This window comes from Fusarium falciforme, chromosome 9 (genome assembly GCF_026873545.1).
Source record: "Fusarium falciforme chromosome 9, complete sequence".
Classification (NCBI taxonomy): Eukaryota; Fungi; Ascomycota; class Sordariomycetes; order Hypocreales; family Nectriaceae; genus Fusarium; species Fusarium falciforme.
Window position 1 is genome coordinate 3,070,834 of NC_070552.1, and position 14,343 is coordinate 3,085,176.

Below are 14,343 nucleotides of genomic sequence, written 5' to 3' on the forward strand. Positions count from 1 at the left end.
TCCTGAGCAGAAAAAGATCCAGATCTCGTCGCATCTACTCGGCAAGACCTCACCAGTCTTCAAGACCATGCTAAACTCCGATTTCGAGGAGAGTAAAGCATTCCGCAAGAGAAACGGTGCGCCAGCTGAGATCAAACTTCCCGACGACTGCCCAGAAACGGCCTAGAATGCCTTTGGTGCTCTCTACGGCGGAGATGAGACGGCCTCTCATCTAACACCCGAACAAGTCTACGATGTTGCTGTTCTGGCAAACAAATATTGCATGATCCCCCCTCCCTTAAGCTTGTTCACTGGAAAGAGGGTTTATGTAAGGACTGGGACGTGGGACGAGCGGAAGGACCTTGTTGCCAGGTTGGCTGAAGACCAGAGATTGGCTCGTCGGTTGTCATGATTCACTTGCTCGACAAGTTGCGCAGGGGATAGGGAGGTGTACTGATTGAGTGCCTTGTGGCTAACGGGCTGGTTCTTGGGGGGCCTCAACAACAGCCAAGCAGGGAGCTTGTTATTCAAAATCGCCGCCGTGGCCGATGAGCCTAAGCCAGATGGTGTAACCGATCAAACAGCCGAAGGGGGAACCACTGGGACGACCGCTGAGACCACTACCCCTAACCTCCCAACCCAGCCAGATGATGAATCTTTGCCGGACAAGTATCTGACCAGTCATCGCAACGGTTTCCTCATCGGAGCCCAAATCGGCTTTCGCGAGGGGCGCCGGCTCAGGGAGGAATTATGCTATGACTGGATTTGTTTCTATTGTTGGAGGTTCTCGAGAGTCACTGTCAAGGAGAGTTTACTCGACTGATCTTCCATAGCGCCAGATCGGCTATATATAAGGGTAGACCGAGGGTTACAATGACGGCCATCGCGATGGATACGCGACGGGAAGACGAGATAGATTTCAGGAGGGAGAGGAGATATTGTACACAGAGGGGTACCTTGACCGCTTCTTTCATGACTATAAGATAAATGCTATTAATTTAGAGCTAGCTGCTTATCCTAATATGTATCCTAGTGCTAGGATAAGAGAGCCTAGCCCTATCAAACATCTATCGTATTAGATGTACCAGGATAGCAGAGATAATATTTGGATAGCATATCAAGATAGGAAAGTCTGACTAGACAGGTCCGCCGGCGACAACTCGATTAGACTTCCCCCCGAAATAAACTCTCCCAGTCATAGTCAGACCTTTGCATTTGCTTCCTGCTGCAGCCGCTCCGATATCGTCAATTCGCTTTTTCGGTTTTCATATACATATCGGGTCAACATCGACAATGACGCTTCTGGGAGAACCAATCCCTGGGTGACACCATCCCTCCTGTTTTGTTAGAGGGCAATGGTTAGTCAGATTTGTCCTGGGATATAAAGCTAGTACGAGGTACACACGTTTTATGGGTGGTTATGGGTTGCGTTTGGTGGGTAAAACTTGATATGCAACAACTTGAACTGTCATCCTTTCTAGTCGAGCATTCGCTCGGCTCGACTATGATTGACGAGTCTGGTTGACTGGCCATGATGACTGGAATCGCGTTGTGAAGGTCGAATTAGACGTATAAGGTCAAGTCGAGGGAAGCACAGAACTTAGAGATGATAATGCTGGGTAGTAGTTGCCAAGTAGCATCGAACGGCAACCTAGGTTGAGATATTTATATTCTCCATGTGAGGATTGTATTCCTCCTTCCCACTCCTTTCCCGTGCTGTACCTTTGTGGCCTGTGGATATTAGAACATAGGTACACGACGCATTGAACTATTCGATGACGACGAGCCAAGATTGTATCTTTGTTACGGCTATTCACCCAGGTCAATCTCGCCCAAGTCGAATTCACGCCTCTTCATTCGCTGCCTTTTCGTAAGGTGCGGAACGAGCTGGGGTCAAGGATGTGTAAAGGATGTCCTTCTATGCTAGGGCGCCGCCACCAACCCGAGACATGGATGGCGACCTGTCCTATGTAGGCGTGCCCCAAAACTTGAGGATCGTACTTTTGAGAATCAGTCGCCTTACCACCGACAGTACATGCTTCGCCCCAAACCACGAGTCCGCATCTTGGGTCGCATGACACGTGTCATTTCGAGGCTGCTTATTTCAAGCCACACGAAAGGGACTGGGCAAACGCCGCAACTGAAACTTTCTGCAGCTGTGGTAAGTTGTGCAAACCCCCGTATGTCTGTTTCATTTCTTTCATCAAATAAAAGCCGCGTCAGAGTAATCTCGTCGTCTGGCTCTCAACAAGAAGAGGGCGATCGTTGGTCTTTTGGCGTGTGTTGGTGATGGATGCTGCTTCCATTGTCCTTTTGCGGGCCAATTATGTGCCATTCCATCAAAGACACCGCCTTTCCCACGAAATGTGGCGCTTCTTTTCTTGCACTTATGCGCCGACCTCACTCAAATGGAAAGGCAGGCACTCGAGCTAATCAAGCAAAAGTACGCAAACAAAAGTACACCCAAAAGCACAATGCCGTCCACGTGAAGTGCCACAAAGATGCACATAAATGGACCGGCTCCCCATGACATCGGCGCAAACTCAAACAGACCTGTCACCGAATTCTATTCTGTCCAAATTGGCTTTGCTTGCCTTTTCTTCCTTTTCCTGTTGACTTCCATGTCCCTTTTGACAAGATGGAAACGAATGACCCGGAAGCCCTAGATTGGGCCAAACATACCGACGAAATCCACGATCTCTTCATTTCCCAGAATAAAACTCTAGCCCAGGTCATTTCCCACATGGAAGGAAGGCACAATTTCAAAGCGACGTACTACCCCTATTGTAACCCGAGTCGCCAGATCATCAAGTTGCAAACTAACAACACGACCATGGCAGAGAGAGACAGTATAAGCACAGATTCTCAAACCTGAAGAACGTGAGAGCCAACGAGTGGATCTGGATTGACCAGGAAATCCAGCGTCGCGCGGCAATTGGGAAGGAGTCTGAGCCCTGCCTGCTGCAGAGGCCGCTGCCAGCGGACCGCGTCAGGAGAGAGACTGCGCGACACAGGCGTAGGCGTCATGTCACTATACCCCCAAATCGTAAGTGCGCAGACATCTCGTTGTGCTGCAGTCTGCTAAGACAACCAAAAGAGCTTCCAAATCCATCTCTAGGAAGGATATCCGTCCGGACTCCTCCACCATTAGCGGTGGCAAACATGCCAGGAGCAAATCTTAATCCGTTGAACACCCATATGGGCAATGAGGTAGAGTCTCATGAGCCTCAAGTTTCTATCCAAGTATCACCTCAGGAGGCTCTCTTCGACACGCCGTTCGAGCTGGAACAGATAGTTCAACCCGACGCTATGGAGATCGAGGTTGTCATTAACAACTCTTGTAAGATATATTGCCCCCTAAGATATACTACCCCACAGCTCTGATTTAAGCTGAGAATTGAGTCGTAGTCTCGCTTGATTCGTTAGGGATGTGGGACTTGGACGGAGATGGCGAGATAATCCGGCCAACGCCGTATCGCCAACCTCCCGTGACAATCATGGAAGATCCATCCAGTCCCGGAACCACCAATTCCCCGAGACCGCAATATTCAGGAAGAAGTCTGTCGCCAATTTCTCAATTCTTCAACTTCGAGATTTTCGATACTCGCTCTAGTTTTCAACTCATGACGAATCTACCGTGGTTTAAGCTTCAAACCACCCTCGAGCAGCTAGGTGTGATTTCGTCACAAAGCTTCAACTCGTTTTCTAAGCTAACCGCGAGTTCAGATTTCACAACTTTGCAGATCCATCCTCTTCTAGATGGAGGCCTGTTGTCGCCCACAGGCGTGTCTGTTGCCCTTCCGCCTGAGACACGACGAGGTGTCTTATTGAACCTACTCGGGCCAATATCGGATCATCAGCTTGCGGGAAATGTTTCTGTCGTCACAAACAAGCTTCGAAGATCCATACCTGAGAGATGTGAAGGGGAGCTATCCCACAAGATTGCTCACATCCTTGACTCCCGGTCGACTAGTCCCTCCAGTCTGTCCGCCATCTTCAGCCTCGCAGCGTATTTTGCATCCAACAACAAACTCGAGCACACCCGAATGGATACCTTTCTTAAGTGGGTTATTGACCAAAAATACACCGAACACTTAGAGCGATTCCTCCGAATCAACACACCAACAATCCATGCGTTTGCCACTCAGATTCTGAAGTCTGCTGTTCGTGTTCAGAACGTCAAGTTTCTGACAGCACTGATGGATCTTGGCGTCAAATTTGACAGCATCTTGGATAAAATACTACAAATTGGCGACATGGACTTCATGAAACTAGCTCTCTCAAGCGTTAGTCCGACTTGCTTCGATGGGCAAAGAGGGGTTGACCTATTCCATCTTTGTGTTGAAGGGAACCATTTCGATCTTGCTCGGATGCTTGCTACAAAAGGAGCAAACATGAACGGAGAGAGATTCAGACGAACTCCTCTCTATTCGGCAGTAAGCCGCGAAGACGTCCATGCGGTTACGTTTCTGCTCGAATTGGGTGCCGATGTTAACAAGGGATCTTTCTCATATGGTGGAGACCATGAAGTCCCGCTTGCGAAAGCGGTTTTGTCGAAAGAGTCAGATATTGTGGCCGTCCTCCTGAAACACGATGCAAACACTTCATGTAAAGTGGAAAAGCAGGACATCATGCAATGGTCTTCGTTGAACTGCAGAAACATCTACAGGCTTCTGCAGGAACACATCGGAGCCATCGATGTAGGCTTCACAATTGAGGACTTGGTCGATGCTGCAAATGAGGGCAACGACTCCCTCAATGCCTATCTACAAAGGCAGCGAAGAACGGTTTCAAAGCAACAGCTCGAGCAAGCGTTGAGTGAATCCATCCGGCTAGGGTATATCGCGGCCACTACCGCGTTGCTGAAACACGGAGTTAGCCCCAATTGCCCCTGTTTGGATAGCCCACCTCTTCGAACCGCTCTGCAGTCACAAAAGCAATCTCGCAGGGTTTGTGAGCTTTTGATCAAGTACAAAGCGGACGTTAACGGGGATGGTATTCTCAAAACCGTTGTTTATAAGAATGACTCTAAGCTCCTGCAAATCTTCATCGAGGCTGGCGTGAATCTCGAAGAGCAAGGCATGGAAGCTCTGGTCGAAGCAGCAAAACTTGGCTATACATCTTTGGCAGCCTTCCTGCTTCACTTTGGAGTAGATGTCAACACTCCTGGGCTCGAAGAGAATCCTCTTCAAGCGGCGGCCAGGATGGGAGAGTTGGAAATGCTTGGGTTCCTTCTCGATCATGGAGCGGATCCAAATGCACCGGCATATCTGAATTATGGCCGTACCGCACTTCAAGCAGCATTGGATAGCAAGACTCCTGAAACTGCGTGGCTTTTGCTAGACAGAGGGGCTGACATCTCCGCTCCACCCGCCCTAGTGGGTGGGCTAACGGCCCTCGAGGCTGCTTGCCATAACTGCTTTGATCTTCCAGAAGACCAACTTCTGGGTCTGTGCAATTATCTTCTGGATTCCAATGCTCCAGTTAATCGGCCGAACGGAAAGCCAAGTTCAGCACTTCATGGCGCGATGGACAGCAGGTGGGAGGGGATTCTGGCTCGCATGCTCGAGCCTCAGCGCAATGCAATCATCAACCATATGTGGTGTGATCAGACAATCGAGGAGGATGAGTATTATATCTGGGAGCCTAGGACGCCGACTCAGCTAGCAGCAGAATACGGAAACTTGAAAGCTGTCAAGATGCTAGTTGGCCGTGGGGCCGACATCAATGAGGCGCCAGCGTATCGATTTGGGCGGACCGCACTCCAAGCGGCCACTTCCAGAGATGAACCGGACATGGACCTAGTCCAGTTCCTTCTCGACAACGGCGCTGACGTCAATGCTAAGCCCTCCGTTTATGGCGGGATCACGGCTCTTCAAGGATCTGCCATATCTGGCGATATAATGCTCGCTAAACGACTTATTGACAACGACGCCGATGTCAATGGAGCCCCTTCCTACGTTGAGGGGCGGTACGCTATCGAGGGAGCTGCTGAGCATGGTCGCTTGGATATGGTCCAGTTCCTGCTGAATGCTGGGGCAAGGGGCAATATGTTGAATGGAACGGGCTTCAAACGCGCCATTGAACTCGCGACGAAGAATGAACATTTTGCAATTGCAAACCTGTTGAAAAACGTACCCACAGCCGAGGCTTGAAGCAGAAGTTTGTAATCTTAGGCAGGTTATGTATAGAGAAACTATCACGATTCCAACTTTGCTTCTGCTGCAGCAATGTCGTCAGGCATTATGTAGGCCGGCAACAGCAGCGACAGCGTGGAGGACAGCCTTGGGGCCAGAACAGGCATCAGCCTCCCCGACGGTAAGAAGAGTTAATGCAGGGTGATTCAGACCCTCATATACAGCTCCTACAGTAGTTGTAAGCACGATCTGAGCCATCGAAGCAGCAGGGGCAACATGTGGCGACAGAGGGGCAGTGGCTAGAGGATGCTTACGCCCAGGCCTCGGCTCAGAAGCACCAAGAGCCGCCGCCAGACCAGACACCTGCGGCTCCGCCCCAGGAAAGATGTTCAAACTGTGGTGTTGAGGGTCGCAACGCAGCTATGTGTTACATGTGCAGGCCGATGGGACCATTCACGGTTGCGTCGTGTGCAATGGAGACCATGAAGGCCGGGGTTGAACCTGCACAATCTGAGCAACTTCTAACACCCAGATTACAGTGTACAGCCACACCTCTATACGAAGCTGGGGTCTTAGGCACCCCTGAAGCTGCCGAGATCCCCTCTCCCCTTACCACCCAAGCGGACCCAACGATGGAGGGCCCACCGAATGGGATAGCCACGGGAACAGAGACTCTTGCACGTATTCGAGATGGCTATGCCGCTGGTCGAAAAGGCGGGTTTCGAGAAGGAGATTGTGTCCTGGGTAACAAGGGCGATATCATGACATACTTGCCGAGTTCGACACGCTCGCGGCAGCTGGCGTCGCTCCCACCACCGCCCGCATCCATGAGGAGAAGGTTACCTATCACCAGGTCTCTAAGGGAGAGCATGGCCAGATATATATGACCCAGAGATGATTGCTCAGACGAGCATCTCTATCCCGCTGGAAGGGGGGCCCGATGGGGGCCACCAAGGCGATGAATGCTTACTGCTCTTGGTACCTGGAAGATCACAGCAATGCAAATGGGTCCAAGATATACGATTTACCCCAGCGAAAGACTTTGAGAGTTTTGCCACCCAACCATTTCGTTTCTCCTTCGGCCCTGAGGTCAATTCTGACCAGAATCGCCAAGGAGCACGAGTGATCAGTCATTGGACCCGGGGAAAAAGCAGCAATCGCGAACCTGCCAACTATTTATATATAAGAGAGTTTCGTCAATATCATCCAGCAGCGTTGGGCCGCTGGCGCCTAGTCGAACGCCATATAGGATAGATAAGGAGGAGCTCGAACACCTCGGATGAGGCTCTGCTCCACGAGTTCTTCAAAGGTCATCGCCGTGGCTGATGGCTGAAAACATGTCGGCACAGTCGACTCCAAGGGGGACATCCCAGTTAATCAACTGCAAATGGATGACGGAGGATTCATTGCCGGCCCTAAGTTGAGCGATATTCACGAAAATGTTGAGTGCTGTGAAGATGGCCGAGCAGATAGCTACGCCTGACGCTCGTTCTCCCATGGCACATAGCCTACTCTTGGAGGCCTACCAGCAGGTTTCTGCAATACCCCGGGAGTTACTTCCCTTCATTTTTCAGCTTATTATCAGATCGGTAACCTGACACAGTCTGGGACCAACTTGCAGCAGAGACCACTACCCGTTGCTTGGGACACCTGGGATGTAATGTCCCTGTTTTGCAACTACCATAACTTGAATCGTTTCTTTTATACTTTACCTATAGAAACATGCCGAAATATATTGCATTTCCATAACACGTGGCTTGGTCAAATCTTTTCCCAACCATGACATGACACTCTCAAACCTGAACCCGTCCGACTGTGCTTTGAACCGCGCATCCAACACCACTCTTTCCGATGAGTTCATGAAAGCCCTCACTTCGCGACCAAACATGGACTGCAATGTCATTGCAAAAATAACTACTCGATATAGGATTAAAACGTTTGAAGAGACTTTCTACAGGTGTTGGCGTGATGGGCTGCTTGGCAGCTGTCAACAGCTGGGGGCAAAAACAACATAAATGTCAAGACGCGCCTCAGGAATTGAGACTAACCATCATAAATATCTTCCTTCTCACATCTCGACTCTTCATTTTCGCCATCGATTCTTCGCTCTCGCCGCGGCCTGCCTCTCTTTGTCGCCTGTTTCGCCTTCCTCTTCTTCTCCAATCATCGACAACACCATGCCCCGTCTCCCATCTTCTCGCAGCAATCGCCGTCGTCACCCACGGCCTCAATTCCAGCCCCCAAGACACCGCTGGCTCCTTCGGAGAGCTTACGTCTTGGTTCGCCGACGCCATTCCCGATCTTCTCGGCGCCTTTCTCAAGCCCGTCGGGGTCGACTCCCCCGCCATCAACCCACTCCTCGACCAGTCGCCGATGCCTCCCAGTTGGAGAATGGTCTCGACGAGCAAGAACCTGGGGCTATAGAGAGCCCCATCGGCACCCCCAGCGAGGAAGAAACTGCTGTCGCCGCAAACAACGAGCCCAGGCGAGCTCGCGCTTGGTTCATCACCATGCAGCAGATTGAACAGACGGGACATTGCGACTGTCAGATCGAATGGGCGAGCGTGGAGGCATCGGCACGCCGACTTTTGGATACTCAGTCCGAAGACTCTCTTATTTGGGACTCCATGACCCGATCGGTTTCGTTCGCTATCGTGGACGGGCATCCCATCGACGCCATTGAAAGGGTCCATAATAGGTTTATCGGCAGATTTGGAGGGGCCAGGGTGGTAGATTACGATTTGTAATGAAGTGGATGGACGGTCGATTCTGCGTGGGCTAGGAGGAAGGAGGCCTGGGGTTTTCAGTTTGGAAGGGCTGGTTCTTGGGGGGGGGGTTTGTCAACAACAGCCAGGCAGGCAGCTTGTTACTGTTCTAGTAGAATTGATAAGGTGCTGTCTCGATGCCTTGAAGAATGAATTGACGAAATTAATTGTGTCATTACGTCTCGTTAGGCCCTGAAAGACCAGAGCCAATATCGTGCTACATCGAGCCAATACTCGATAATAAACTAGTAAGGATCTCAATTTCTACACGAAATCAACCCGATAATATCACCAGGCCCTAGAAAGATAGGCCGGTTCTCTCTGAATGGGGTTAGTTAATAAGGGTGTCGAGGGATCGGCTTAATCTGACACTGTCTCTCAAAGCGTCTTTCGGTGTAATTCAAGCCCCAAGCTGTGCCATTGATTTCGTCCAAGTCGGTTAGTTGATCCGCCATTTCTGTCAGTTTAAATACTACATCAAAAGGCGCCTAAATATATAGACCTATCTACCTCGTCTACTTCCCAATATCGCCCGTGAGTCATGTCTGCCGTAATTCGCCAAGCTCAGAGATCGGCCCATGGCATTTGGCCCCGACGCTGTCGTCCCCAACTTGGGACTCCCACTGCACCTTGCAAAGCAGCGCTCAACACCACAGCAAGCAGAAGCCATCCTGCGTCCGGTACACACGATACACAGCACTTCGATGTGGTGGTGATAGGATCGGGCTGCGCCGGTCTCACTTCTGCCGTGATTGCTGCCAAACACGGTCTTCGCACCCTCGTGCTTGAGAAGAGCGACTTTTTCGGGGGAACTACAGCATTCTCGGGTGGAGGAGCCTGGATCCCCAATAATGCGCATCAGAAGACAATCAACGTGGTGGATAGTCGAGAATCTGCTGAGAAGTATCTTCGCAACGTCCTCGGGGATCTGTACGACCACGACATAATTGCATCTTTCCTCCAGAACGCTCCCATCATGCTACAATGGATGCAGGCCAATACATCCGTCCAGTTCAAGCCTGTGGCGCTGCCGGACTACCATGTGGGAAAGGAGGGCGCTAGCGTTGGCCGGACCATCCTCACGCAAGAGTACGATGGACGACAGCTTGGGAGACAAAGATTGCGGAGTATCAGATACACTCTGCAAGGCTATCATGCCTTTGGATCTATGCAGGCCGACCCCGCCGAGCTGCCAGTGCTGTCGAGTCCGTTCCAAAGCATGTCTAATTTGGCTGCATGCATCCGCAAGATCACTCGATTTGGTCTTGATGTGTTGCTGTACGGGAAAGGGTCCGAGATGGCAAACGGCAATGCTCTCGTCGCTCGCTTGGTAAAGGGCTGCGACGATGCAGGAGTTGAGCTACAGGCAAGTTCTCCAGTGACGCGGTTGAAGCAAATAGACGGCACGGGCGCCTTCAGTGTCGTGGCCCAAGACTCGCAGGGTCATACCAAGGAGTTTGTGGCGACAAAGGGAGTGATTCTGGCCAGCGGTGGATTTGGAAGATCCCAGGACGCGCGAGCGTATCTTCCCCATGACTGGAGTGTACAGCCGAAAGGAAACGTCGGAGATGGGCAACGGATGGGCAGAGAGGTTGGGGCTGCGGTAAGTCACAACGAGGACAACAGCAACTTGGCCACTAACACAGAGATCAGATGCCACCTCCAAATCCCAAGAACGGCCTGTTTGCTCCAGTATCACTGCTGCGGACAAGAAGCGGCCAAGTTCGACGGTATCCGCACTTCTCCGTCGACCGGACCAAGCCAGGCTCCATCATCATCAACACAGCCGGGAGACGCTTCGCCAACGAGGCCGAGCCGTACCAGGAGTTTGTCCAGACAATGCACGAGCAGGGAATAGAAAAGTCATTTCTTGTCGCCGACAGCCGATTTCTGAGACGATACGGCATGGGCATGGCTCTCCCGTGGCCCATGTCCCCTCGCTCCTTGATTGCTCAAGGTTATCTCGTTAAAGCTGGGACGCTGCATGAGTTGGCCGACAAGATCCAAGTGCCGCCTGAGGCACTTCGAGACACTGTGGCAGCGTGTAACGAAAATGCGGCCAAGGGTCTAGACCCCGAGTTCGGAAGGGGTCAGTCCTCCTACGATCTCTTTTACGGCGACCCCTCTGCAGGTTTCCCCAACCCAAGCCTTGGAACCTGCATCCAGCCACCTTTCTATGCTCTGACTCTCTACCCCGGAAACGTCTGTTCCACTTATGGTCTGCATACCAATGCACACGCCCAAGTTCTTGACTCATCTAATAAGGTCATTCCGGGGCTGTATGCTGTGGGATTAGACGCCAACTCTATCATGCGCGGCGAGTACCCCGGAGGAGGCTCGAGTATCGGCCCAGCCATGACGTTTGGTTATATCGCAGGGATGAGTTTGGTTGGTAAATAACCTTGGAGTATTTAGACAGTGAAACCCTCCCCCTTGTTGAAATCGCTGTTGTGTCGCGCTATTCTCTGCTCCGCTCATTGTGGGACAGCCAGCATGTAAGAAGCCTTACTGAGGCTATCGCTGCCCCATGTCCGACTACCAGGGCGTGATTTATCGAGTCCTCAAGTCTTGTTGAAGTTTGATTAAGTTATAAAAGCTTGGATATAAGCTTCAATCGTGTAGCCACAGCCAAAGTGAGTATGGAGAAGGACATTGTGTATGGTCAGACAAAGAGTCGCGCAAAGGGCGCTTCACACTTAGGGAGAGAAAGGCCGAAAGGAAACATTTAATAAAGGTTATAGAAATGAAGCTTCATGAAGTAAGCCCCAAAATACTTCGCATCACGGTACAAAGCTTTTCCACGCATTCCTCTTCGCTAGGTAGCACCTCTTGAGCTCGCCAGGCGACAACTCGGTCTGGACGGACCAGAACGACCCCTGAATCCTCAACCCCCCTGACCTCCTGCCAGCTAAAGTAGAAATCCTCCCACTCTTGGCGAAAGCCGATTGAGTAGGCCTTGAGAGGGGTTCCGAGGTAGTCGCCGACGCGCTGGGCTGCCGTCTTCCAAGCATCGCCGCCTATGCCGGTGAATAGCACAAAGCTGCCGCCCCCGGCTAGGTCTATCGTGCTGACGGCGTTTGAGGGGATCGTCATGTTGAGCCATACGTGTGGCAGTCGGCGGCCAGGGTACGTGCTGGGCTCGTGGTACAGCACGGGATCCTCTGCGGCACGACCTGTTGGTGAGTAGGGCTTGGGCTCATCAGCATCGTAGATGCCAGCGCCCGAGTAGTGCTGGTTCATCTCGATCCCCAGACCGTGGAACTCGTGAGACGAATTCTTGATGGCTGCATGGAAAAGCTTGCGCCGTGCCTCACCTTCGGGAGTAGCCGACTTGAGCTCGTCTAGGATGCGACGCCGGGCTTCGACATCGTCAGAGGGCAGAGCACCGATGGCATTCCAAATATCAGAGTGATCACGGAAAGCTTGGTTTGCCCGGGCGATGATGGATTGTCCGACAGGCTGCCTCTCCTGGCTGTATGTCTGGAGGAGGGCGGGAGAGGCCCAGCCGTTGTGGACGTAGGCGATCTTCCAGGCCAGGTTGAAGGCATCCTGGATGCATGTGTTGGACCCCAGTCCGTTCATCGGAGGGTGGCGGTGCACTGCATCGCCCAAACAGAATCTGTCATGAAGAAGGTGAGTATGATGCGGCATCTTGGGAGAGCGAGGGTGCTTACATGTTGTCACGCGAATATTCCTCGGCCACAATCTCATTGATGAACCATTTGGACGTGTTCAAGATCTCGGCTGGTGTGTCGTCACCGATAAACTGGCGGATGCGTTCGAGATATTGCTCGCTCGTCGGCTGGCCCTTGGTATCCCAGTCACGATTAGGGAACAGGATAAACATCCACTCATCCCACGGCTTCACCATGCGCACGATACCCAGCCAGCCGAACTCAGGATGCTCGAGATCCGGCTGCATGATCCAGTGAAGGTTACCTCTGCGAGAGTCAACAAGGTGGGAGAGGTCCGCCTTGACCAGTACGTTGATGGCAAGACCTTGACTGGGCTTCCGGGACAATGGGAGTTCAAGCTGCTTGACGACCTCGCTCTGGGCTCCGTCCGCCCCGAAAAGGTAGCGGGTTCGGATCCGGTAGACCAACTGGGAGATCTTGTCGCGAACTACAGCAGTTATCAAGCCAGTCGCTGTGTCCTTGCTGAAGGACAGGAGAACTGTGTTGAAAGTTACTCGGAAGCCGTTGTGGGAGGCGTGGCGGATTAGAACAGGCTCAAGGAGAGTCTGTGGAACATCGACAGGGTCGCAGGGACTCGCCGTCTCATAGTCGCCCTACACAGGAGACGTTAGAGATTCTGGACAACTGCCAAGGTGTCTGGTGAATGTGACAACCTTTCGCGCGGGATCGTTGCCCCAGGAGTAGAGCCTCGCGAACTCGTCCCCTGCCATGCTGTGGCACCATCGGGTGTGTACCATGCAATGCCCCTTAGAGGCGACTTGGAGGATGTCTCGGTCGAGTCCGATGTCGCGCAAGCATTCTGTGCCCCAACTGTGAGCCAGACTCCATGGAACACCTTGCTATCAAACTGCCTACTTACCCAAGGCCGCCATGTTGGTAATGTGTGCACGGGGCGTGTTGGCTGTGCCGGGCGCCGCTCCTATCATGATGCCTTCTAGGCCTTATGCCTCACCATGTCAGCAGAGGAACGTCTTGTGAAAGAAACTTTGTTCCATACTAACCATAGGACGCTAGGAAGCACGCCAGAGATGCTCCTGAAGGACCACATCCAACAATGAGGAACTCAGTGTCGGTCACACCCCCCTGATTGCCTGTGTCCTGGCTGGTCTGCATTTTGTCCCCGCCTTTTTCTGTCGACTCTTGAAGCAAAGTCATTGGGAGATTTGCGGAATCTGTGTTGATAGGCTGTGAGTGGGTAGGTGTGCAACCAGATAGCGGAGGTATGTGGGCTAACACTCGTCCTTGATCAAGTGCAGAGGGTGCCTGTCTGAGGTTTACAAAGAGGTCGCTGCAGAACAAGCTTGTGCCGCTTTTAACGAAAAGATCAATAAGTAACAGCTGTAAATACACTCTTCAACGCCTGAGGACGGACTTGATTGTGTCAACACAACACAGCGAAGATGGCCCGTAGCCTTTACCTTTCGTCCGAGGATCGCCCGGGGACAAGAGAGTAGACTAGACCGACTACTTGGGAATCGGGCAAACATGGCTTCAGTCACAAGAATCACCCTCCCGTCTACGAATGGCGAAGCAAGTTAACGACGATGGCCGTTCCTCACCAATCTTCCCTTCTCTGCTCGAGGTTCCAGTCTTTGACCTAGCACTGACTCACTTGTCGCCCCAGCGGTCCAAATAATGGCGGCCACCAAGTACAGCCTCCAGGACGTGGCCGAGCGAAACACGGACGGTGCGGTCTACGTGGCAATCCACGGCAAAGTGTACAATTGCACTCAGTTCATCGAGAATCACCCGTCTGTGGCTTCCTTT

At 52.0% G+C, this 14,343-nt stretch overlaps 3 protein-coding genes across 3 annotated transcripts; 2 read left to right on the forward strand and 1 right to left on the reverse strand.

Moving 5' to 3' along the window:
- Window positions 1–3,141: 3,141 nt before the first annotated feature.
- On the forward strand, window positions 3,142–6,134 carry NCS54_01184800 (Hypothetical protein; the record flags this gene model as incomplete). Its single annotated transcript, XM_053157108.1, has 2 exons — window positions 3,142–3,319; window positions 3,706–6,134. The coding sequence occupies 2 exons, from the start codon at window positions 3,142–3,144 to the stop codon at window positions 6,132–6,134; spliced, it is 2,607 nt and encodes an 868-aa protein (XP_053013083.1).
- Window positions 6,135–9,422: 3,288 nt separating this feature from the next.
- Window positions 9,423–11,281, forward strand: NCS54_01184900 (FAD-binding-2 domain-containing protein; the record flags this gene model as incomplete). Its single annotated transcript, XM_053157109.1, has 2 exons — window positions 9,423–10,484; window positions 10,535–11,281. The coding sequence occupies 2 exons, from the start codon at window positions 9,423–9,425 to the stop codon at window positions 11,279–11,281; spliced, it is 1,809 nt and encodes a 602-aa protein (XP_053013084.1).
- A 351-nt stretch (window positions 11,282–11,632) lies between these two features.
- Window positions 11,633–13,689, reverse strand: NCS54_01185000 (FAD-binding-3 domain-containing protein; the record flags this gene model as incomplete). The annotated part of the gene is made up of 5 exons (XM_053157110.1): window positions 11,633–12,500; window positions 12,556–13,169; window positions 13,230–13,375; window positions 13,436–13,516; window positions 13,578–13,689. 5 exons carry the CDS (start codon window positions 13,687–13,689, stop codon window positions 11,633–11,635), a joined length of 1,821 nt encoding a protein of 606 aa, XP_053013085.1.
- Between the last annotated feature and the right edge of the window lie 654 nt (window positions 13,690–14,343).